The 25536-nt window shown below is 41.1% G+C and overlaps 1 protein-coding gene across 1 annotated transcript in view; it reads left to right on the forward strand.

Annotated features, from left to right (window-relative positions):
• Nucleotides 1-25536, forward strand: part of KCNQ3 (potassium voltage-gated channel subfamily Q member 3) — a 198324-nt gene that overhangs the window by 152432 nt on the left and 20356 nt on the right. The window contains exons 3-10 of the mRNA XM_027645548.1: nt 12179-12269; nt 14024-14150; nt 15861-16033; nt 18341-18496; nt 19885-19995; nt 20941-21036; nt 22417-22511; nt 23743-23769. Coding sequence (XP_027501349.1) covers nt 12179-12269; nt 14024-14150; nt 15861-16033; nt 18341-18496; nt 19885-19995; nt 20941-21036; nt 22417-22511; nt 23743-23769 — 876 coding nt within the window. The remainder of the gene's footprint in view (nt 1-12178; nt 12270-14023; nt 14151-15860; nt 16034-18340; nt 18497-19884; nt 19996-20940; nt 21037-22416; nt 22512-23742; nt 23770-25536) is intronic.

A 25536-nucleotide genomic window follows, 5' to 3' on the forward strand; every position in this document is an offset into this window, starting at 1 on the left:
ATAACCTTGCAAGCAAGCTGAGCATAACCATGTGCTTATTTTTAAAATGTCACAATGACCAAAATAGTGGCAGTAATTTAATGTGAAGTATTCACCATGAAATCCTTTCAAATTTTGTTCTTGTGAGTAATTAACTTTATCATTAAATTTACCACAGCACCCCCAGACTTCTAATAACTTGAAAACTAATAGTTTCAAGGTCTCCCCCCCCCCCCCCCCCCCCCCCCCCCCCCCCCCCGCTAACAAGCTGCCTGGAACTGGCTCCTTAATTTCCTGTTTAAAAAAAATATGAACTACTGTGAGTATAGATCAGAATTCTGAACCTTTGTGGGACTACTGCTGCTGGTAAGCAATGGAAAAATCAATGTGCAATCAGTCATGAGCATCTTGATCAAGACTACTCAGAAAACATCCCTGGAGCAGTTAGACCCTATGAGCTAAATAATTAATCAGTGTTGAGAACAGCTTCAAGCCATGTTATACCAGATAAAAATGTACAGCCAATGCTGTAGATAGCCAGGGCTAATATCCCTATGTGATCAGAGCATTGAGATACTGGAGGGATCATCTGATTCAGTATGTTTTTCACCCAGGAAAGAGTTACAGCCTAGTGCTCACTGTTTTCTGTAGTCACATGGCAAGTATGTCACCCTATCCCTGGAGATGTCTTGGTGGGATGTGGAGAGAGGAAAACCTGACTTTCCACACACTTTAGATGCATGTGTCAACCATCACAGTTGTCTGGGAGGTCAGTAAAAGCCTAGACCTGACATTTATCCCTCTGTATCAGTCCTAATTTAACAGGAAAAGGGCAAAGCTCTATATGTCAGATGCAATCCTTCCCCATCATCCCAGTATTCGGGACTGGCAGAGGCACTGGAAGTTGTAAGCAGAGCATCAGTATTGCTGCTTTCTGCTCCAGGCTTTCTGTTCACCTGCATGAGATGAGATTCAATGGATGATTTAGATACTCAGTTCAGGCACCCAAATATCTGTGTGCACACATATGAGTTAAGTATCTGCTCTCCCACTAATCCAACTGGTACAGTCTGTGCAGCTCAGGGCTGTTCTGCTCTCTGAGTGAGCTTTGTTGCTGGCTGGTCAGATCTGTCGTGCTATATCTGAAAATGGATGTAACTCTCCACTCTTACAGATTCATTATTAGGCCACTCTCTGCATTGATACCACAACAGAAGGAGGTGGCAAAGCTTGAATTAGGAATAGGAATTCCTGTTCCCATGGATGTCAAGTAAGAACAGGAAAGTTATGCCGAGGCTGTGTCCCACTGTGCCCGGCACTCCTCTGTTATAGAGGAATATCCTTCAGTAAAAACAACTATTCCACTAAGGAGAGACCCAAAGATTCATGTATTTTGAGGACACAAACGCGTGAGTCCCAACAGAGTTGTTAGCAGAGATTAAACTGCTTTGCTAGATTGCATTCTGCAATAAGAACTGCAAATTGGGTTTTATTTTTCTAAATGGACTTTACATATGCTGAATTCTGTGCCATTTCAGTTTACTTGTTTGACTCAATAGAGCTCTTTCTTCAAAGAAAATCAGATAATAATATTCCCTTCCATATTGCCATTTTTTCCTGAAGGTTTCATAGAATTGTCTTTGTTTGAACCTGTCCGGTTGAACGGGGATAGTGTAATCTGAGATATTAATGAGTCAGCTAAGCAAAAGGGCCATCATACATTGTGTTGAGAAGCATTGTTGCAGATGCTGGTGAAACACTTCAGGAATAAAATTGGACAGGTCTGGAAAAGGCTGATAACCTCCTCCAACGACTTCAGAGTTCAAATGAAATATCACATGCTTACAGATGATTGTTCTGAATTCTGAATGCTGATTAATTGCTTATGGCAATGCAAACCAGCAGAAATACTGCAAAACAGCATCAAATTTACACAGGTACAAATACTGTGTGCTATTGTTACTGCCTGGTTGTATAAATCAGACTTCTGAGGATACAATGACCTCCAAAGAGCTTATCCACAGTTCACCTTCAAGGAGGGTGTGATTCATTTGCCATGATAACACAACTCATCAGTTACTAATGAATGTGAACTGGAGATGAAAAAGAAGCACAAATAAGTTATCTGTGCCACACACTCCGGCTGTTCCTGTGTTGGTCTCAGTGGCTCCATTAGCACTGTGGACCTGCATCTGCAGATCCTTCAGTGCTCTTTCCTTTGGAGGTGCAGCTCTTACAGAAATTCCATATGACACAGCCTCTGTAAGCACCTTTGCTGAATCACTTTAAAGTTATTGACATATTCTCATTATTTTAAAGGCACAATATTGAAAACCCCTCACTATTATAAAGGTATTTGCCTCTAAACAATTGATCATCACCCTCACATTTCTATCCAGACCACATATCTCGTTACATATTAAATCATCAAAGCAGGAGCTGACATTTTAGGGTTGAAATCCACTTTCTGTCCCTCTTCTGTCTTCATAGAATCATAGAATCATAGAATCAGACAGGTTGGAAAGGACCTCTGAGATCATCAAGTCCAATCCTTGATTGACTACCACCACAGTTGCTAGACCATGGCACTAAGTGCCACGTCCAACCTCATCTTAAAAACCTCCAGGGACGGAGAATCTACCACTTCCCTGGGCAGCCCATTCCAATGGCTGATTACCCTCTCTGGAAAGAATTTCTTTCTAATGTCTAACCTAAACCTCCCCTGGCGCAGCTTAAGGCCATGGCCCTTGTCCTGCTGCTGGTTGCCTGGGAGAAGACACCAACCCCCACCTGGCTACAACCTCCTCGCAGGTAGTTGTAGAGAGTGATGAGGTCTCCCTGAGCCTCCTCTTCTCAAGGCTAAACAACCCCAGCTCCCTCAGCCTCTCCTCATAAAAATGTTTAAAAAAATTCCAATGTTCATACAGAACTACCAGAGAAGAGAAGCCCTCACATACATTTTGAAAGGCAGGTAATAAACTGCGTAAGACCTGTGGCAGTGGTTTGATTGGTGTGAGTCTGAGTTACGGGGAGTGGTTTCATTTCTGCACTGAGAGAAAGGACATGGCAGCAAGCACTGAGCCATCTGGGGAAGGTGTGATTATGAGACCATGCTGCCCGGGTAACATCCTAAAGGCATCCAAAAGTTGCACCAGGTAGTCCATCATTATCAGATAAAAGCCCATCCCTTGCAATCAGACTGAGATAAGACTCTTATATTGAAAGGCTTAAAAATGGCTAATTTCACATGGTATCTGAGATAATCCAGAGCCTCTGAGACATTCCCAGTTCTTTTCTAGAGATATATTTTAGAATATTCTACATTCAGTGGCCTTTCCCTGGCCTCCAGCTAATACCGTTTTCTGGGTACTAGAAATGGGCCAGAGCTGTGAATCTTTGTTGCCTGACCAATCATCAATGCCAAACTACAGACTGCTTATCTATGGAGCACAAAGGAAAAATGAAGAATCTGGTGTAAGAAAAGGTTTACAGGAACAGCATCAAGTCAAACTGGATTAAAAATCTGGTTTAATTTGCAGGGAAAGTGAGTCTATTAACACAGTATTCTGTCTGTCTCAATTTGTTTATTCCAAGAAAAAGCACTCCTCCACACTACCACTGTTCATTATATTCACAGTTCCTGTAATGTGGGTTTAGACCTTGCATCTTTTAGCACAAATCCTTTCTCCTCTTTTCCTCTTTCGGTGGATAAAGTGAGAGCAGCTCATCTGCTTTGCATTCTGCACAGTAAGAAATCCTTCCCTGTCTGATTGGTGTGAGCTTGTTCTGCAGTACTACTGGGTCTGTGAATCGGTCATAGCCTACAGACCAGATTGTTAAGGAAAGCTGATGTGCAGTGTTGTAACATAGGCTAAGATGCAGCAATGACTCTGCACTCTTCACTTATATAAAAATCAGAAACTTTTCAGAAAGTCCTCATGGATTTAAAAAAACCCCAGCAACTGGATTGTTCAAAGCAAAGATCTGAGACCTTTGCCTGATTTTCTCCAGTTTAGGCCATGATTAAACACCATGTGGGAAAGAACTCTCTTTCATTCTAGCTGCAATACTTCATGCTTTTAGCTGGAAAAATCCTGAATCAGGTGGCCCGTGTCACAGTCACATATATGACCACCTCAGGTGCAAAATGATAGAGCTCTCTGTGAAGTTAATGCCAGGAAATATAGAGATCCTACTTAATCTGAGAGAATTGAGCCATACATTTGGCTCCACAGGAGTTTCATTATGAGGACTCCGTTCCTTGCCCATAATGGAAAACCCACTAAACTGTTACCTGGACCTGGAGAGTACAAGCAGTGTTGTGGGGTGCAGGTCATGTGCAGCCACACAGCTCTTCCTTACATAGCTGCAAATCTTTGACCATGCTACAATATCCATTGGGAATGGATATTGCATGCAACTTTTCTTCTCAGTGTCCCACTCCATTTGAAAACTGAGATCATTGCATGAAGTGCTCATGTTCACACGTAAAGGTGAGTGTGTGATGGAGTTTGAGAAGGCACATGCAAAGAAGATACAGTCCCAACTGGAAATGGTTTTTTCACTTGGCAATCCCACCTGGTTGAAAGTGCTGTGTCAGGTTGAAAGTACTGGAATTTTTAGAAGTTTTTTTTTTTTTTGCAACGTAGGGTCAAAAATAGAAAAAAACCCCACAACTATCAAAACCTCCAAACTGGTTGAAGTCTTGGATAAAGAGCAAAGACTCACTGTAAGAATCTGTCTGACCATCAAATTAACATTGTTAATTCCCTACCTAGAAACTCTGTATTAGAGACTACAGAGGCTATTTCTGGACAGTACTGCCTTCACATTAGAAATTCACTTTCAGCTATATCACCTTTGGAGGACCTAAAATATTTGATGTGAGTGACTGTGAAAAAAGGGAATTTGGTCAAGTCCTAGAAAGGATGGGTGGGTGGGCTCTTTCACTGGTTTTTTTTTTTCTGGTTGTTTGTTTTTTTCTATCTCCTACAGTCTTTTGATTTTCATTGATTTAAAATGGGAAGGTAGAAAATGTCAATGACAGTGTTTTCAGTCATGGCAAAAGGCACAACAGACATTTCAGAAGTTTCTCCCGTTTGCATTTTTTGGAGCTTTCTAAAAATTTACTCAGAGTATATAACTCATTCCTCTCCTCCTTTCTAAAGAAATGTGAAGAGTTTGTGGGAAGATCAGTGCATGTCTGTGTGAAAGATTCAAATTCTTGTGTAGCTCTGAGATTTTGTCATGTTTGAAGTAGACTCCTTGATCTTTTTTCTCTCTGGACACAGCAGCGTTCGTGATATTTAAAAAGGTACCTTCATGGAAATTCTTCTCCAGATGTTTAGGCATTCGTATGGATGATTACCACACTTACCTTAGGCTCTTTATATAATGTGAATTCACTTCTTTACAAGGGTTGCTGAAGGCTGGGCACTTGACAGGCTGACTTTCAAATGTCCTACACTTTTATTTTGCAAAAATTAGAAGAAACCAATGTATGAATCTTAAAGTTTACCTTCAAATGGCTTCACACAAGTTTGTTGATGTTTTTTGGAGAATGTCCTGTCAGAAGCATTTCTGAAACTCCTTTGATTTGTGGGTTCTGCAGCTGGGGCTGCTGGGTGATGCAGTTGGGCTCTGTGCTCTCCCTGCTTTGCTGTGCTGCATGGCTCTCCGTGTTTCCTTGTCTGTGTGTCTCAACTCAATTAGCAGCACGCTGCCAGCCAGAGATAATCCCATGGATAAGCATACTGGTCAGGGCAGATAAAAGCCCCAAACAATGGTTCAGTCCAATGCCCTTCACTTAATATAAAAATAGAATTTAAACCCCCTAACGAAGTAACTCAGAATATTTAGTTGCAATGGTCAGAAGCTTTTCTGTCTTTATTCAAGCTGCAGGAGGATAGAAGAAAACTCCTTGGGAGCTAATGCTGTCATTGCCTCTCCTTTGCTCCTGCCATCTATCTCCCAGTCAGTCACCCATGTGATGAGATATCTAGGTCTCTCCTAGTAACTTATATATGCCAGGCCTCTTAGAGCACCTTTAACACTTGTCTCAAGAGGGATATAGGATCTTGGTGGATGACTCTTGTCTTCCAAGCTGAGTAAAACCAGGAAGGGAAATGTAGTGTTCTGGGCTGTTTTGCAGTCTTATGCCAGCAAATCTGGGAAATGTGTCAGGCCATTCTCCTGAAATGTCCCCTGGAGCAGAAAATCCAGGTTGATGGTGTCTGTGCTATCTGGCATTGCTGACCCAAAATACTTTGTACCAGCATGCCAGACTCCCTAAGAAAGCTGGCAATAGTGGTCAACAGACACCAAAGAAAAAGGTTTTTAGGATGGACCTGAGGAAAAAGCAACAAGACAAAGCGGCTTTAATGTGAGTCTCGGCTTATACACAGAGGAAAGAGGAATCATCTGATATAAAAGCTGTTCTTCTGCACCCTGGGTGCCCTGCTGTGAAGCACAGCTTTCCTCTCCCAGATCTTGATTTTAAAAGCTTTCCAGACTTAAGGAAAGGGTAGTGAAACTGATTCAGAGGCATTCCTGCCAATGAGAACATCAAAAACCTGGCATGAGCGAGGGTTTGGGCTTTTCTTGCTCAGCTTCCTACCATGCAAGGGACAATGTCTGTCACTTCTGTCACCAATGGACTAGTGTCATTCTGGGCTACCACCTCATCACCTGTCAGATGAGCTTGTATGACAGTGAGACTAGGGTACTTTTGGTGAACTTTCTTTACTTCTTAGAGTTTTCTTCTGCATCTTGTGGAGGAACTTGCTCTGCCTCTGCCACTGCAGCAGAGCAGGAGTGTAATTCATCTTACTGAGTGTGGCATTTCTACCCTGTCCTTGCTGTATGATGGCATAGAAACAGGGATTCCTGCATGGAACCATATGTACTCAGTGGAATCTTTTGAACATCCCTACCTGTAGGACTTGCTGCTTTTTCCCTTCTCCAGGACCTCCACTAAGTGTCTCGGTGCTTTTCCCTGCACACCCTGTACTTTTGTAGCCTCACAAAGTGTTTGGATTTTTCCTGTCACCTTATCTCAGTACTGATCTCTGTCTTATTGCTTGGAAGAGCAGAGATTCAAGAATCTGAATATTAAACAGTGAATATTCCCAAGTCTGTGGAAATCAGGCATGCATTCCCTTCTCTCTGAAGAGCTGTTCTCAAATATTTGGTAATGATTTTTTTTTTTTTTTAGTGTTAAAAATCCCAACTCAAGCCTCTCATTAGCAACCATAAAACGATCAGTGCAAGATACTGCAGATGTTCTGTGAAAAATGACGTTTGGATGAAGAGAAAAAGATGGTGGGTAGGAATATAGAGCAACTGAAAAAACTGTGAGAAAAGATGCATTTTTAATCCTTATGGGTAAAAGCAATAGTTGAAGAAAATAAGGTTGTTCCAATATGAAATTTGGGAAAGTGTGTGGGAATCATGGTTTAGAACCATATTGCTTTGAGTACCCTAAACCAAAAATTTAGCAAAACATTGCCAGATTTTCCTTATATATCACAATCTTAGAGAATTTCATTAGCATTTACCAGGTGGCAGAACATAATGAAACCAGAGCACAAGCTTTAAGGGAAGATATGAAAGTTTGAAATGAAGCAAAGCAGAAAAATCTAAGATCCATATGAACATTTGGAGGCAGAAGAAATCCCAATGGCTTAAAAGAAATGGTATTGAAGAAGTGAGAGCAAGCAGAAGTCTGCACTGTCACACTGCAGAGGATTTCTTACTTATAGCTGTTCAAGAGACTTTCCTGCCTAGACCCTGCATTATTATTTTATAACCAGGATCCTTGACCACATGTAGATGTGATACCTGAATTTACAGCAAGGGAATTCAGAAAAATCTGGTCATGTAAGAAGTGGGCTGCTGTGGCCAGGAGACAAATTCTTTTAGTAGTTGAAATACATGAACATTATTAAAAGGTGGTGCTTGTAATTATATCCAAACCAGGGCTGAACATAAGAAGTGGCATTCAGCTAACTTACACAGGAAACATCCCCATTGGAGCTGGTCACCAGAGTCTGTCCCTACATTTACAGAGGAGAAATGGCCTCTCTAGATACTTCTGACAAGCTTGAGCTCTCTACTTCGAGGCAGCATAAGTTGAACACTAGAAGCACACATTACTATCAACTAAGTCTTGTTGAGATTTAAGATTTTGTCACACAGCACAAAAATTTGCCAAAATGATGCCACATGCAAATGTTTGGCCTGCCTATGATGTATGTAGTCCTCATAACAGCTTCAAAAGCACTGCTATGGTTTGGAATGGACTACAGGTAAATTACGATGTGATCTGCCCCTACAATTTTGAAGAAAGGGATGGTGAAAAGGAAACATGATAAGCACCTGTATATAAAAAATATAAAGGTTCTCAGCTAGATCTACATTCTTTTGGCTTCAAATGAAAGCTGATAGATAAGAAAATCTCAAAAAATGGGAAATATTAAAATCAGTAAAAATTTACCAAACAAAACAGTCTGTGAAGCTCATCCAAGAAACATTAGATTCATGATCATGCATAGTCATAAATTACTTCTTCTTTTCTGGAAAATTATATATTGTTTTTGGAATGCTGTTTTTAATACACCAAAATATCATAACTAGAAAACATGATTATTAAATACGTGATTTCTAAAACTAAGAATATTTACAAGAAAAACATATTACTTGTGACAGTGACAAAAGAGCACTGCCATTTGGTGATCTGCAACTTATGCATACAACAAAGTAATCAGATTTTAGGCATAATGCTGCAAACAGGGACAATGCAATGTGCTGTGAAAAATTATGTAAAATAATAGCAAGGATAATTTTAAAAAGCTGAAGAACCACATTCAGGTACTTATTTGGTATATGTGATTTACACACTTGAAGTCTGGACTGCCACCTGCTGAAACACTGTTTAACAGTAAGCTTCGGCTTAATAGGACTCAATTTTCATTTCAAACTTTGATTTTTACCCTATTTCTTTCTTCTAACCTTTGGTACCTGTGTCCCACGAATCCCACAGTATGGGCAGAAGCAGTAAGGGGAAGATGTACCTTGTTATCATCTTTGCTGAGCAAGGGAGACTATGAAGAAAAGATGACATCTGTGTAACATCTTCCAGAGAAAGAGGACACAAGAAGACTTGCAGGCTTCACAAACACCAAGATCCAAAACAGAAGAGGCTGGGCTGCATAGCATCAATGCAAAATAAAATTCATGGAGTGCTCTGAATCGCAGTTGCAATTGCAAACGCTCAGGAAGGATTTCTGAGATGTGAGTTGATTAACTTGTGGGTGTTTGCAGTTGGTGTTTATCCTTTGGAAATGGTGCAGCAGGAGAACAGCTGACCTTCCAAGGTGGATTGCACCTATGTATACAAACACAGGCTTTTCATCCCTTCACACCCCGGATTACTGCAGGAAGGGGCAGGAGCCTCGCTCTGTGGTCTGTGTGGTTTTTGGGACCGCAAATTCAGCAATTGCTTCTCTGAGGTGCATTCATGCACTTCCTGCAACAAGGGTTTCAGACCACACTCCCTGCTCAGATTTGACCTTAAAATTATTCATTGTCGATTGTGATCTCCTGGCTCACTCTCTCACCCTATTTTTACTGAGCTTTTGTCCTGCATGATCTTTTGTTTTCATGGGTGGGCTCTCACTTGGTGCACTGGATCTTGCAGCATGAGCTGTGCCACAGGTAGCAATCAAACAAGCAGCACCCCTTGTCCATTAATATCAGCACTTAGGATTTTTAGTGACCAAGAAAAAGCTCTTTCACCACCGTGAGACTCCTTTTCTTGTATATCAAATACATGGGTGCAATCACCTGAACATACCTGCCCTGAGCCTGTTTCATGGGGAAGGAAAACAAGAGCGAGCATTATCCCCTTGCTCAATGGAGCACCGGTACCCTCTAGTGGTAAAACCGCCGGCATTTTTAGGCAAAAGATGACGATTTCATTACTAATATCTTCTGTCTTCCTCTTGGACAAAAATCTGTACATCATCTTTAATTGACAGTGGTGTTCTGTGGGATGATATGGGAAATTCACGCCTTTAAGTAGCTAATGATGTAATGCAATGATGTAATTTCCTTGGACTGTTTTCACTGTGTTTCATGTTTCATTAAATCATTTAAATGGTGCTTGTGAGCTGATGGGTGACTGAATTTTCACATGAATAAATGTGAAATAAAGAAATGTCTGTAATGGAAAGTACCAAGAGGCAGCTGCCCAAGGCTTTAAGTGAAGTGTTAGTGATGGTACCACTGTAATGGCTGTAATGTGGCAGATCCAGAGCTTATAGATAATCAAAGGAATCGTTGTCTTGGTTGAGGTTTCACTAGTTTGCTCATGGAGTTGCAGAATAGCTGGATTAGGAGTCTTGGCAAGCCAGAGAGCCACTGGTTTCATAACTGCAAGGTGGGGACAACAAGGTATGGTGTGACAAATCAAGAGGACATAACAGGAGCATCACAGAATTGCTAAGTGAAGGCCAAATGTCTTGAGCAGTGAGAGTGTGGTTGTAGGTAGATGGGAAAAGACACATTCTGGACCCCACAGCTGTTTCCTACCAACTACATAACTCATGCTATGGAGCGTGTCTGGTGAGTGGAAAAAGGCGAAACTTGTCAAAGAAATTCAAAATTATTTAGCATGAGAAAACACATTTATTTCTGTTCTAAACTTGCTCAGAATGGCTGATCTGAAATTTTCCTGGCATAAGAAACTTCAGTCTGAACAGCTAATTTTAGGAAACCACAGCAAATTAATCCTTCAGGGTTTGCTGTGAAGTGTTTCACTGTTGTCTTTTCCTTGCATGGAGGTTGCTAGTGGATGGAAATTCCCCCCCAAAAGGCAGCGGGAGTTATCTGGAGCTCAACTCTGCCATTTACTCCACCTGCAAAGAAGTTGCAAATTCTCAGAACACAGTTCTCTAGCCCTAGGTTTTTTCATACATGAAGGAAATGAAAACCCAAGGCAGGTTAGAGGACACGTGTCTCTGAGCTGAGCCCTTGCACGCTGCCTCCACACTGCAGGACGTGGCTCTGCTCATTTCACCCAGTGAAACAAAGTGGAGTTTTACTCAGCAAGAAATGAAATCACACTACAGGTATCAGATTGAAATTCAAAATAGGTAGTACAGACTAAACACAGCTTGATTCCTCACAAGCTTTTTCCCCTGGATGATTTCAGTACCTTATGCCTATCATTTCTTTGATGTACCATAGCTATGAAAGCAGGGGATCCAGAGCTTTTATGGAGACATCCTTCCAATTTATTTACTAAACTCAAAGTATTTCTGTGGCCACCTGCCCCTCTGTTCCTGTGGATCAGATTTTGGAAGCACATTAAAATGCCCATGATCTGGGTACACAAAGTACCAGAATATGAGCTTTGCCCACTCTGCTTCACAGTAATCACTTATGAGACTCCCTTGATTTTTTTACCTCTTTGTATATAAAGGGTTTTGAGTAGCTTGACTCTGGGAATAGCAGATCAACGAGATTGAATTGGATTTACCAGCAGTGGGAGTTAAATTTTTGGTTAAATCCCTGCGTTCTGGAGCCTCACAGGCAGTCTGATTTATCATGCACTGTGTTTACTGGAGAGCAGAAATTTACCCTCTCCTATTTCTCTTTCAAACCTTTTCATCTTTTCATCTGCATAGAAATGAGTGCAAAAAGAAAAAGAAAAAAAAAAAAAAAGAAATGCAGTGCAGTTTTCAAGGGAGGGTTTGTCCTGGTGCTGCATTGTAAATAAGCGTTTACTGTTTCCCAGGTCTCAGGAAGCGCCAAGTAGATTCATTCCACTGTAACTGTAGTGCCATTCTGGGAAGCACACAGCACATCAGCTTGGAATAGACCTCCTGAGCAATACAGTCCTCTGCCATATCATACAATTCATTCCAAAAATGCAGTATCACCCATTTCATTCTTGAAGAATGCAAATGAGTTAATTAATGCATGTCTGTTCCAGGAATATTCTGACTTAGGATCTTGCCATCACTGCTAGTTTCCCCTGCTCCATCCTGGTTGAGAATCCTTGGTCTTCATGAAAGCCCACCTCTCTGCTCACAAATAGGAAGGGGCCATCCCCTGATGGATTTTATAGGCAATATCTCCAATTCAAATACAGAGAGGGGTAACAGTACTGTGTTTTTTTTCTTTTATTTCATTCCAGGTTTCTGATTGTCTTGGGGTGTTTGATCTTAGCTGTCCTGACAACTTTCAAGGAGTATGAAACTGTTTCGGGAGACTGGCTCCTCTTGCTGGTAAGTAGACTGTGGCTTGTTCTTCACTCCAGTAACGCCCTTGAATTGAAATCAGCCCCATCAGCAGGGATGGAAGCTTACTCCCAGCTCTGCATGTCATAAGGTTTCTGCCGTTGGTCCTGGAACAGTGACTATACACTTACCTACTGAAGAGTTCCTAGTCCATCGTCAACAACAACTGATTAAAAAGAAAGTGAGGTTCCTGAGTAAAAAGAAAATGAGAGGAAAAATACCAGCCTGAGGCTTTTAAGCATTTGCCTAACAGTCCTTCCATCAAATTCCTATTAACCATGCCAGACTTAAGCACATTTGAAAACTATTTTTTGGGGGGATCTTTCAAATATTCTGATTCTCTCTGTAGTAGTCTACTAATCCCAGTATTTTTTTCAAGGGAGGTCATCAGAATCGAACTCATGCTTGTGCCCAATAGCAGCATAACTAAAATTGTTGCAGGCAGTGCCTCTGAGACAAAATGTATTTGCAGCAAATACATTCCTTTCTCTATGTATTCCAGAATGCTGGTTCTATAAATGTTGAAGTTCATGCTCAAGACTTTATTTCTGTAGGCCTCCCATTTGGCAGAAGAGTTAAAAAATAGAGAACACTCCCCCACACTAAGTACAAACATGGCATACTCAAAGTTTTATGAAAATGACCTTAACAGTGAACTTCCTCTGCTCTCATAGCTGTCATGAAATAGAGAGCATGCCATCTCGCTTAACCTGTCCTTGTCTAAAGTATCCCCAGCAAAATTAATTTTAGGGTTTCAATTTCTCTTTCCCCTTGTACCCCCAGAGGCATGTAGATCTGAGCAACAGCAAAATGCCATAAGGAATGAAAAGTGAATTCCCCTTGCACGTTTCTTCTCAAAAAGTGCCTATATGAAAACACCCTCATCCCTTAGGGAGTGTGAAACTTGCTTTTGGTCTCTGTTACCCTGCTTATAGCCCATCTTTCACCTTTGAAAAAGCCTGAGGTTATTTTTTTTCCTCCTGTGCTTGTTTGTATGTGGTTCTCAGCAGTTTTCAGAAGCATCCAGGAGCTGTGGGTTTGAGCATGAGGAAAAGTGCCCCTTTCCTCCTTGCCAGCTCTTCACAGAGAGGAAGAGTAACCACATGCCCAGGCTGCCCTTGGCCCATCTCTGCTGAGCACCTCAGAGAAGCCCTCTCCTCCCCATTCCCTCCCCATACTTAGAAAGGTTATTGAGCAAGGTGGAAAATCCCATTTTTTTGTCCACCAAAATTTAGGGGAACAATACATGTCTTAAATTTGTCCTATATATGTCTTTATCATTGCCTTAAATTTATGACCATATGAATATACTGTGTCCTGCCCTGTCTCTATAGATTTGGCTGCATGAATGAGCTGCTGGTTGGTGGTCCTGGGTTATGGGTATAGAATGCACTGAGGACTTTGCAGTCACCACTCACATATGCCTCCCCCTTTTGTGTGGAACAAGAGGTCTTTCTGTGAAGTAATTGCCCTTACATTAAGGCAGGGTGAGCACTTCACATTTACCCAACAGCAGGGGCAAATCCTCCTGCAGACTATTTAGAAGGCTGGAAAGGCATTTCCCACTTTGCCTTGCCTCTTTCATCAACCTGTATTCTTCCTCCTTTTTTTTTCCTCTGCCTCTCACACATGTCCTAACACTTGTGCCTCATTTCCTTCAGCTATTTCCTTTGGGACCTTCTGTCCAGAATTACTGCAAAACTTGTTATGAGACTAACAACGTAGTTTGTGTCTTGATACAGGAAACTTTTGCCATTTTCATCTTTGGAGCAGAGTTTGCCTTAAGAATCTGGGCTGCTGGCTGTTGCTGTCGCTACAAAGGATGGAGGGGGAGACTCAAATTTGCCAGGAAGCCTTTGTGCATGCTGGGTAGGCACAAGCTCTCTACTATTGTTTTCTCTGATATGTCCTTTTCTTCTAAGCCAGTTTGGGGAATGTCAAAGAACTGGTGAATGGCAGTGCAAAGAGCACTGAAATCAGATCTGCCCTTTATGCTAAGACTTGTGTCCTGCTTGGAGTAGTTTTTTGAAGTAGCCAGCAATAATTAATTTGAGAGACACTTGGGTATCTAGTCAGTGAGAAAAAAAATGAATCCTTCTACTCTTCAAACACATTGTCCTTATCCTGAGTCCCACTGCATTTTTCTTAAACTCTTCCCCAAAAAGACTCTCTCTGCCTTCAGTTTCAAACGACTTCAGATCCCAACCCTATCCCATCTTCCTCAGCCCTCTCATGTTTGTGTTGTGGTTTACCATTGTATTGTCAGTCTGCATTTGCAAACAGGTATCTTTGTGATTTCACCTATGTTGTCTTTCAGGCTTGGAAGGCACTGCCTATTACTATCCATAAAACTACTCATTATTCATGTTTGAATCCCCTCCTGCAACTCCTCATCATAACCACAAACCAAACAGACAGTATTTAGGAGCTCACTCTGCCCCAAGCACCTGTCTTACACATCCCCATTCATTCATTTGTACAGCACACAGCACTCTGGGGAGCTGTGGTGCCACATGAATGCACACCTCTCTTCCCTCGCCCTCCTTTTGTTCACCTCTTGGCTCTAAATTGTAGACAAAATTGTAACAAATTTTGTTTGTGCATCTGTGTTATCCTCAATTTGGTAGTGCTCCTTTATATTCTACTGTTGTATAGATACATCTTATACTTCTAATAGGTTTGTGAAGTCAGAAGAGTGTGGTGTGAGCAAATGGGATTGACCCTGTCTCATGCCTTCTTGGTAAAATTGCCATCTCACTTCTGAGAATGGATCTTCATTGATATCTGGGTAAAGAACAGAAAATATTTTGGACTTATTGATATCATCTTTCATTTATCACTGCTGCAAATTTGTTTTGAGAATGATTGGAAGTGAATAAATCTGAAATCCCCTCTTTTTGGCTGGAAATAGAATATAAAGACAATTTATATTATTATAAATTTTATGTTATTCTAAATTATATATTATTATTTATATATGCTCAGAGCATGTTTGAAGCTGTTTGATACCACTTTCTTCTTGTATATGTATAGGATAAAAAGCAAGAGGGAAACAAGGAAAAGAGAAAAAAAAAAAGAAGTCAATGCGATTTTGCGTTTCAAACCTCTTCAGCTGATCAGCAAATTGGTCCTGTGAGCACTTAACAAAAAAAAAAAATTGCACTAGCTTGGAGATTTTAATGGGAAAACTCAGCCAAAAGAATCAAATACTAGGTGTACCATCAAAACTGAATTTCCCATCTGCTGACCTGTTCGCTGTGGTGTTCCTGTAGTGCAGATGAATAAAAGTCTGTTTTTCTGTCAGCCTTAGGACACTGTTTCTGTGCATCCCTAAGCAGGCTCAGACAGAGTCTCAAGTCCAGTGCATCAATCTGTAAACAGATGCTGAGGCTTTCCGGTAGGTTTTGTTTGTGATGCTGCCTGTGTGGCAGGTGCAGATATCTGTTCAATTAGAAAGAGCAGGCATTCCCAGGCAGCTTCAAAATTTGCCGTGGGAAATTTTCAGCACAACCAGATGGGATTAAGAAGCAGGTGATAGGGCCACTCTCGTTGGCAGGCTTTGTTCTTTTCACCTTGCAGATATCTTTGTGCTGATTGCTTCAGTGCCAGTGGTTGCTGTTGGGAACCAGGGCAATGTTCTGGCCACGTCTCTCAGAAGCCTCCGCTTCCTTCAGATCCTACGGATGCTCCGAATGGACAGGCGGGGCGGCACCTGGAAACTTTTAGGATCAGCTATTTGTGCACATAGCAAAGTAAGTGAGGAGCTTGCAGGGCTCAGCTGGGGCTTGGGGAGAAAGATTGAAGGGAAAGAGAAGGGATACACAGGTACAGCAATGCCTTGGGTTTATGTTTAGTAGTTCCAAAAATAGTTCTGTTCTTTAAGTTTTATTCCCTCTTCCTTTCTCTGAACCATTTCTACCCCTTGTTTTACCCTTCTCCACTCAATAGTGGTGCTGGGAAGGGAGAGTATGTTCATTCCCAGACATTACTACAGGAATTTTGCCTTTACACTGAATGAGAGCAGGGACAACCCTTTAATGGTGAAAGATGCTGAAATTTTTGACAGAAATGCCTGCGAAGCTGCAATGTGTTTGTAGTGGCTTCTCAGACTTGTCTGATCAACAGATGGAGCAGGACTCCAAAGGGATGGCAAGAGGCTGATTAGCAGAAATGTGGTTTCAGAGTGAGCTACTGGTAAAATTTTTCTGTGTAAGCATGGGTCAGACAATACAGAAATGCACACAGTGTGAACCCAGACAGGGAAAATTTCTAAAATCTTCTTTCTTTGGTCTAACTTGATGTTGTAGTCAGACACACTCTGTCTTGCACCAGACAGATACTTGTGTTCTTGAATTTTCACAAAACATTATTACAAGTTAAAAACTATCTGCATAATAATCCTCTAGATAAGATTTCTCATCTGCAAAGGGTGTAAAAAAATTACATAGACTCTGTGCTACATACTGCTATTTCTTATCCATGAGTGACATTCCTGACATTTTAGGGGGGGTTGAAAATTAAAATACCAGCTGGTACAGCATAATTAGACTTTGCTTCTGCATGGTGGCTGATGGGGATACCCACCCTGCTTCATTGCTTACCAGCTTCTGTTTCTTCCCTGTATAAACTTGCTACAAGGCAGGTGGCACATAAACAGAGTCAAAAATGTTTCCTGGGAAACAGATCATGGAAGAAGTTTGTACCAAAGACATTGTTTAGAAATCGTTTAAGGCTTCACTTTGTGGAATTTCATTCACATGCTGCTTGTTTGGTTGCCCACCACCACCCTTTGGATCTCAGCTGGCTCAGAGAGATAAGAAGTGGTTTAAGAACTTTGCTTTATTGGAGACAATGAAGAAACAATTTTGCTAACAGTTTTCTTCTGTGATTGCACACCAGAAATTAGCTGAGAAAGTTCACTTATCTCAAGATTCAATTTTGAAGTTCCCAGCTTGAATGCTTTATTTTTTTTTCTTCCAATACAGTTCTCATAAAATTAAGTGGAATATTGATTTTTTTTACCCATTTTTGAAGAACTTCACCAATTTTTTCTCTTCTTTGTTTCAGACATTGTTGGGATTTTAACTTGGGTGGCTTCATCTCCCACCTCAGTAGGATTAGACACATACTCCAGTCACTCTCCCTAAAACAGGGAGGCTCAGGTTTTGTTTTCACACAGATACTTTTCAAGGTCTGTTCTTATTGCATGAATTCATGTTGAAAACATCATTCATTTATGATGGAATCCACTTTGATATGGCTAAAGAGAAGGAACTGCATCCTGCTGTCTTGGGGTATCTGTTGGTAGGTTTCGGCCCGTGAGGAAAAGAACACACACACACACATGAACAGAGTGATGAGACAAGGGGTGTCAGTCTGCTCAGTGTAGCAGGCAGCCTTTATTGAGCTCGCTCGCCTCTACTTTCTCACACACATAATATAAACATATTCTTGCAAAAACACTTAGGAATGTAACACCTGCACACAGTCAAACAGCTTTGTCCTTGTATTCCTTAAAACTCAAGGCTGTGTCCATGGGAACATCCAATTAGCCTTACTGTTCTCATGGGAAATGGCCTAACACTATCCAATATTTCAAACTCCTCAAGCTTCAGGGGTTTCGTGGAGCTGCCACTTCCCCCCACATCCTGCAGCTGTGGCTCTCTGGAGGGAGGGAGAGGGCAGAGCTGTGATTTGCTGGCTAAGACTGACCAAGCCCAGGGGCAGAAGAGATGTGAAGAGCCAAGGTCAGGGACAGAGCCCTGCAGCAGCTGTGTCACGGGTGCAGCTACGTCCTTAGCCCAGCTTTATGCAGAACTACAACTGCAGATTACTCCGAGCTGTTCCCCAGGAAGATGCCATGTAAGGGCTAATTCTTGTAAATCTCTGCATTATTTCCCACTGAGTGCTGAGCTGGGCTGGGCAGGGTCTGTGACCAGGCCAGCAGTGACAGCTCTGCTGTTACCCTGTGTGCTTCTCTCTCCTCCTGATGTTTACTCTACCACTGTGGGTATTGAGGATGTTTTCAGCCCCTTCATGTCCATCTGTTTCTTTTGCAGGAACTCATCACTGCTTGGTACATTGGGTTCTTGACGCTCATCTTATCCTCGTTTCTTGTTTATCTGGTTGAAAAAGATGTTCCTGAAAAAGATGCTAATGGAGTGGAGATGAAAGAAGAGTTTGAAACCTATGCAGATGCACTGTGGTGGGGGCTGGTAAGTGACTCCAAAAGTACCTTATCCCCTTCTTAAAAACTTTATACCCAAGAAGAGATAAGATGTTGATGTTAGAAATTATAGTGCAAGAGCTGCTATATTTGGGTAAAAGGCATGTTACCCGTGTAAAATTACCAAAGTAGGGGTGCCCCTACAACCAAATAACAGAACTTACATCCTTGTTGATTTTCAGGTTGATTTTCAGTCAGACAAAGGCTCTTAGGTGCTTAAGCCTCCTTCAGAAATCAGTCTGTGCTCCTGGCTTCTGGGATCCCTCTCTTTTAGAGGAGTATCTCTTCAGATACAACTGCACTATGCCTGTGGAAGACCTGGCTCTCATGAAAGCAGTGTCTTACCTGTGGGAGCTGCATCCCTCAGAAGATGGCAGAACCAGAGCTGCCAATGGATGGTTCTGTTGGACAAGCAAAGAGCACCAAAAGTTTGGGCAATGAGGTAGACACTCATGGAAGTTTGGTTCTTAAGGAGCCAGTGACTGAAGATGTCTCTGGATTCAGATGCAGGAAGTAGAAAAATATTTCTGGAAAGGCTAACTCAGCAATTCTCATGTCTTACATGTATTCCACAAAAATCAGGCAGTAGGATGCTGAACAAGAGGAACCTTTGATACATCTGTTCTTGTCTCTTCTGATGAAGAGAGGACTATTGGTTTAGATCACTAACTTATTTGATCACAAAATATTCCTGTCATTCCAGCATTCATGTTGCTTTGCTACTGAGAGAAGCCTATGTTATGCTGTAACTAAAATTCAGCAGCTTATTTTTTATTTAATGTAGTTCACTCATAAATGGTAAGATATTTCCCCACACCTCCCCAACCTCCCCATTATTAGTCAAAAGGTACTGTTGCATAGAACACCTGGATGTTTTCATATCCTTTCATATCCAGGACATTTAGACAGAGTCTCACTGGTGAGAAGAGGTACACAACTGGAAATTAACAACTGAGAAGGAAAGGAGTAAGTTTTCACAAAGTCGTCTTTGTTTTAAAAAGACCAGGAGCTCACACAGAGCTCGTCCTGACTGGTTGTTAAATGCCTGTAAGTTGTTAACTGGCAAGTCCCATTCCTAACTGTGCACTGATGGTGGGTAGGAAACTCACTGTACAGGCAATGTCCCATGAAGTTCCCTGGCAGCAAATGCATCCTAGAGAGGCAGCTGCTTCAGGACTAAATGCATTCTCCGTGCAATGCCTTGGGACTGTGACACCATTAAAGAAAATTGGTTGGCCCATCATCAAGTTCCTATTTCAAGGAGCTGTGCATGAGCACCCACAGAGCAAAGTGAGTTATGAAGGTTTTGTGGTGACATTTAAAGCAGAGCTGTTGTTTTTTTTTTCTCATGGGGAGTCCTGCTCATTCTGCCCACAGATCACCCTGGCTACGATTGGGTACGGCGACAAGACCCCCAAAACATGGGAGGGACGGCTGATTGCAGCTACCTTCTCTCTCATTGGAGTGTCTTTCTTTGCTCTTCCTGCAGTAAGTACCTTCCCCCTCCTCTCTTAGACATAGCCCAGTGCTTTGGACTTGCAAAACAAACCATAAAGCGAACAAAACTTTCTGTAGAACCAAATCCCCTTTTAAGAATTAATTCAGAGACCTGAGGGTGTCTATATCAGTAAACTAAACCTGTTTCTTCCCAACTTTGCATAGAACTTATTGGGAGTAATATACCACCCCAATACTCATCAAATCATGGGTGGGCATTGCTGGCTGGCACACAAACAGAATTAATCCAGCAAGTGAACAGTCTGGGAAATCACAAGGTAGTTCATGAGACTGTACCCTGGCACATGTTAGTTTACTGGTATTGAGATAGGCCCCACAGGACATATTTTTGAAGGATTTACAGCCTATTGTTTTGATAATTAGAATTGGGCCCATCTTACCCAGCCTTGTATTTCCCTTACCAGCAAAGTCCTCAGGTGAGAATGAGACAAGATCTGAGTGGGATGGTCTGAATAGCAACAGAAAGTGTCCCAAGCCCAGATTTCAGGATACTTTTCCTTTACATCGGAACCTGGAAAGACTTTCACAGAGGATGGCAAGTCCTGCACACCCAAATCCAGAGTACGGTTTAGCATAGCTCTTGTATCACACAAACACAGTTTCACTCTCCCCTGAAGTAATACACCAGATGGACACCTCCATGTGAAGTAATACACCACATGGACACCTCCATGTGAAGTAATACACCACATGGACACCTCCAGCTTGGAAAGGCAGTAGACATTGAAAAAGCCTGTTGAGGACCTTAAAATGGTCTGTGGTCCTTGAGAAGACCATGAACATCTCCTGTCTTATGAGTGGAGCAGTAGAAAAGACATGCTGTCTCAATCTCCCTCCACAGACCTGTTTTTTCTCATCATTAATCCATTTTTTTCTAAGAATTCTCTAAAATCTTGTATCACTCTGTGTTTTCAGGGCATTCTGGGCTCAGGGCTGGCACTGAAGGTCCAGGAGCAACATCGTCAAAAACATTTTGAGAAAAGAAGAAAGCCAGCAGCTGAACTCATTCAGGTTTGCAGCCACTTATGCTTTCCTTGAGAAAGTGTTGTGTATGAAAACTGGTCAATCATGTTAAAATGGGCCACCACTTCTCCCCCACCCAAATTCTCATTTCCCATTCCAGGATGTGGGAAGCTGTGTTTGTTAGTTTTTTCACACTGAGCTAGATAATTCAGAGGTCCTTGCAGTTTTTGAGGAATTGTTCAACTCTCAGAATATCTTTCAGAAGAACGGCTTTAAAGAAAGAGTCTCATCTGCTAGGTTCTGGAAACCAACTAACTTCTGCATCAGTGCCACAAAATCACAGAAAACAAGCTGTTGAAAACATATTCTTTCTAAAATACAGGTTTTGTTAGTTCCCTTGAGAGAGTGCTTTTATGTGCAAACAAAGTTACGTTGGTATTGATGTGAAAACAGCAATAAAAGTAACACAATGGACAGCGACTGTTTCAATCAAGGCAAATAAATAGAATGTATGGTTTTAAAAAACTAAAACACACTCTGGATCTTCTGTTATGTCACTGAATGATCTGAGAATTCACTGGGAAGAGAGTCCTTAGCTCACCTGGATTTCAGTTACGGCCTTTATTATTAATTCAGAAAATTAAGCTTAAAAACACTAGTCTTGATGCTGACAAGTTTGACAGGAGTTACTCTTACTAGATATAGAGCGCATCCTGATGGCAGTGAAGGAAATAGAAGCATTTTTACAGAGGGATAAAGAAAGTTTCTGTGATATCAGATGAAAGTGTTGGTGCTCAGAACTGCCCAGGATCAAACCAGTCCTCAGGATAAACAGACTGAGTGGCATATTATGCTGTTCTCATTAAAAACACTCTTTAGCAAACAGAAGGATCTGCAGTCATGAGTTGTGAATGGAATTCATATTTTAAATCAAAGCATCTTCCCTTAGCAGGTAGTTTGCTTAGCTACAGTGGGTTTTGGGTATGTGCTTAAAGAATTTTCTTTGGAGAATTTTGATTGGAGCTAAATGCTGAAATAGAAGATCGCTCAGCAAAATTTTCTCTGGTGATACATTAGGTAATAAACTACCTTAAACACTTCCAGAATTACTGCACAAGTCCAGCAGCACTTGAAGCTCTTTAAGCTCTTTCTCTCTCAGAAAGGAGAATAAAGCCAGTTTAGTCTAATGTAATGTCATGTTGATATTGGTGGTTCTCTCCTTGTTCTGTCTCCTTTACAGCCCTCCCAGATCATAATCCAGTGTCAGTAGTTGTACCATATAGTGCTACTCATTTGGTATGGCTGATCAGTAATTAATTTCTAGATAGTCACTCAGGTGCATTGTTGTGTTCTTTCAAAGTCTGGCTGCAGTCAGCCTGGGCAATATGTTTACTGGACACTAATTATTTCCTCTCCCCTGTAATTCAGGCTGCCTGGAGATACTATGCTACTAACCCCAACAGGATTGATTTAGTTGCTACCTGGAGGTTTTATGAATCAATTGTATCATTTCCATTTTTCAGGTAAGTGCATTGTCCGCCTCTCCGTCATCATTCTCTGTGAAGTATCAGTCAGGACAGGAAACACAGACTTTATACATATCAATGAGGCTTTTGTAGGTAACAGGTATTTCCCAGAAAACTGTTCTGAGGAAAAGGAAACTCTTCTGAGGTTGTGGTTTTATTTCATTCACCACTTCTGAGTTTATTGGAAAGCATTCCACACATAAAGACATTCAGATATAATGGATGCTCATGTGTTTATGGCCATGAGTCTGTCTGATTCTCGTTTTTCTTGCCTGTCAAACAGGCGCCTTTCTCACACTCAGGTCTTAAATTTTAAAATGTTGTTTAAAAACCTATATGGCCCTATGAAAGCCGAGATTTTAGCAATAGACTATGAGCTGCTAATAATAGAAATTACTTATCCAAGTTAATGTTTTAAGCTTTCATTCTAGACTTGCTGTGGGGCCTCATTCCGAAAATAAAGTACCCTTAAACTAGTCCTTGGCTCAAACAGAGCTCTCCACATGTAAGTTGTGTTCACTGCACTAATACTGCAGCTCCAGCTGTTGCTCAAAACTGACCTAAAAAGTTTCAGGCTCCTGCCTTCACAAAGTGCAAATTGCAAATACTAAATCTTTATTTTATTTGCAATATATTTCTTTAGGATCAATTTCATATACTTCAAAAAGAAAATCTCTAAAAATAAACCCACCGTAAGTGTTTAATTAAGGCTCAGTACATGTCTTTCCTTTTCTTTAGCCTTTCTCACTATCTGTCTATTCTAACCTTTTCCATTATGGAGTAATTTTTAGAGGGTTTCTGGACCTAAGGCTTTTTTTGAGAAGAATTCCAGGCTTGTGAAGAGTCCAGACTAATTACTGTGACTTCAAGTTTGTTCATTGTATGTAGGTTCCTCTGATTTGAACATAACCTGAAATTTAATAGGTGTTTTGCAAATAAGGCTCTGGGAGAGAGGGCAGAAGAGATCACCTCTCACCAAAGACTGGATTGCCAATCTAAGCAGCACAGATTGGTTTCAGGAATCTATATCACTTTCTTTGCTTTATGGCTAATTGAAAATATTACTTTTATTCTACTGTCAGTTATGGTCACAGAACAAAAGATGTATAATCTATTAGCATAGATGTATAATCTATTAGATTAGTAATTTATATTAAAAAAATTGCTGAATTTGTTATGTGACTCCTTTTTCTTGCTTTTTTGTATTGCTTCCTCTCTTCTATAAAAGGAAAGAGCAATTGGATGGTACTGCCAGGTATGTAGGTGCCATGATTTTATATATATGTTTTAATACAGTTATTGGAGGATGCAAGTTAAATAGTTCTTTGTGGATTCATGAGCTGTTAACCAAAACATGCTACTAACACCACAGGTAGCCATAAAAAAATTATTAACCAATCCATTTTCTAACTGCTTGCTTTTTTCCAAATATAACAACACAGCTAAAATGCTAACTGTACAAAGGCAGTGTTGCTTGCTGATTGTCTGTAAACAGCTTTATTGTTTGTTATGATTAATCATGGTCTAGATTTCTCCTGATCCATGCCATAGAGCCAGGGTTTAGCATCCAAGCTGGTCTGGGGGGGAATTTAAAGTTCTGCTTCATGCTGTTGTTTCATAGTCTTGCATAGAGCAATGTTATGGTGTAAGGGATGAAGTCTCTGTTGATTTACCATGTGCAAAGATTTCTTAACAATAAATACTAAGATGGATGTCTCAGATGGAACAGCAGGATAGTCAATCTCTCTGGCAGTACTGTAAAAGCTACATTAAATTTGAGGCTTTGGTCCCACCCCTGCTGAAAAAAATGGGAAAGCTCCCCATCACACTGGGGAATTTACAAGCAATGAAAATGAAGGAGTCATCAATCCTAATACTGGTCAGTCACTGAAGACTGCAGCAGAGCAGTCATTGTCAGTCAACCTGCAAGGTCTCAAATGGAAATGATATATTTATAATCCTCTTCAGCTAAGTAGAAGAGTCAAAGGCACATACAGTAATTCTGAGGCAAAAGTTTAAGCTAAACTGCTATCAATGGATCATCCATAATGAAATTCAATAGCAATTAAAAGAAAAACAGCTCCACAGACTCCTGCTGAAGCTAGGTCTGTTTGTATCCCCATTTACAGTGTAGAGAAAAGGAACAAGAATTGTAGCAATATTTGAAAAATGTTAGTCGGGGTCAGGCTTGAGTTCCAGTCCCTGGCCTGATGAAAAATTGTCTTTTATTTGTTTGTTTTTTATGCAACACATGACAGCTTCAATAAAGGAAGTTGGAAAAAAAAATATTAACACTTGCTGTTCTCTGAATTTTTGAGGTTCAAACCTCCTTTAACAGAAAGAGAAAACCTATGCCAAGTTTTCTTACAATACAGGCAAGTGTTGTAGTGACAAGTTATTGGGAAAGGTTGTCTTCCCCCTCTTGCCACCATAATCATGAGCTAACCTGCTCCTCTTCGAAGACTGCCTGGATGGGAGCTACCTAGTTTGGGAACCCTCAGAAATCTTATGTACTCCACATCCATGGCACTGCCCAGACTAAGCAGTCACTAACATAGACATCTGGAGATTTCAGCTGTCTGCAGTGTCAACAACAGCTGAATTTTGGTTTTTAATATGTAGGAGAGAGCTTAGGAGCTGAAATCCTTTTGAGTATGTAATTCCATACCTTGAGTCAAAATGTTCTGACTCACATGCAGCAGCAGATTAAAATCAGGTAATTGAATGGCTGCTGCTGTTGACTGTTGGTCACAGCCCCCCAGAGAAGCTCCTGCACTTGCAGCAGCCAAACAGTTTGTGGAGTAGTTTCTGAGTTAGTGTAGCTTTCAGATGTGTAGAAATCATTTTATCTTGACACACTGAATTGAAAATGGAAAAGTATGACTCACAACTCAAACTCTTTAAAACTGTAATCCCAAGGCCCCTCATTCTAGCTGGATATATCTTGCTTTTATGTTGTTACATATGTAATAACCTCCAGCAAAATCATCAGTAAACCTGCCTTGGAGCCTTCCTGTTAGCA

Source organism: Corapipo altera, unplaced genomic scaffold (assembly GCF_003945725.1).
Source record: "Corapipo altera isolate COAL_440 unplaced genomic scaffold, ASM394572v1 51, whole genome shotgun sequence".
Taxonomy (NCBI): Eukaryota; Metazoa; Chordata; class Aves; order Passeriformes; family Pipridae; genus Corapipo; species Corapipo altera.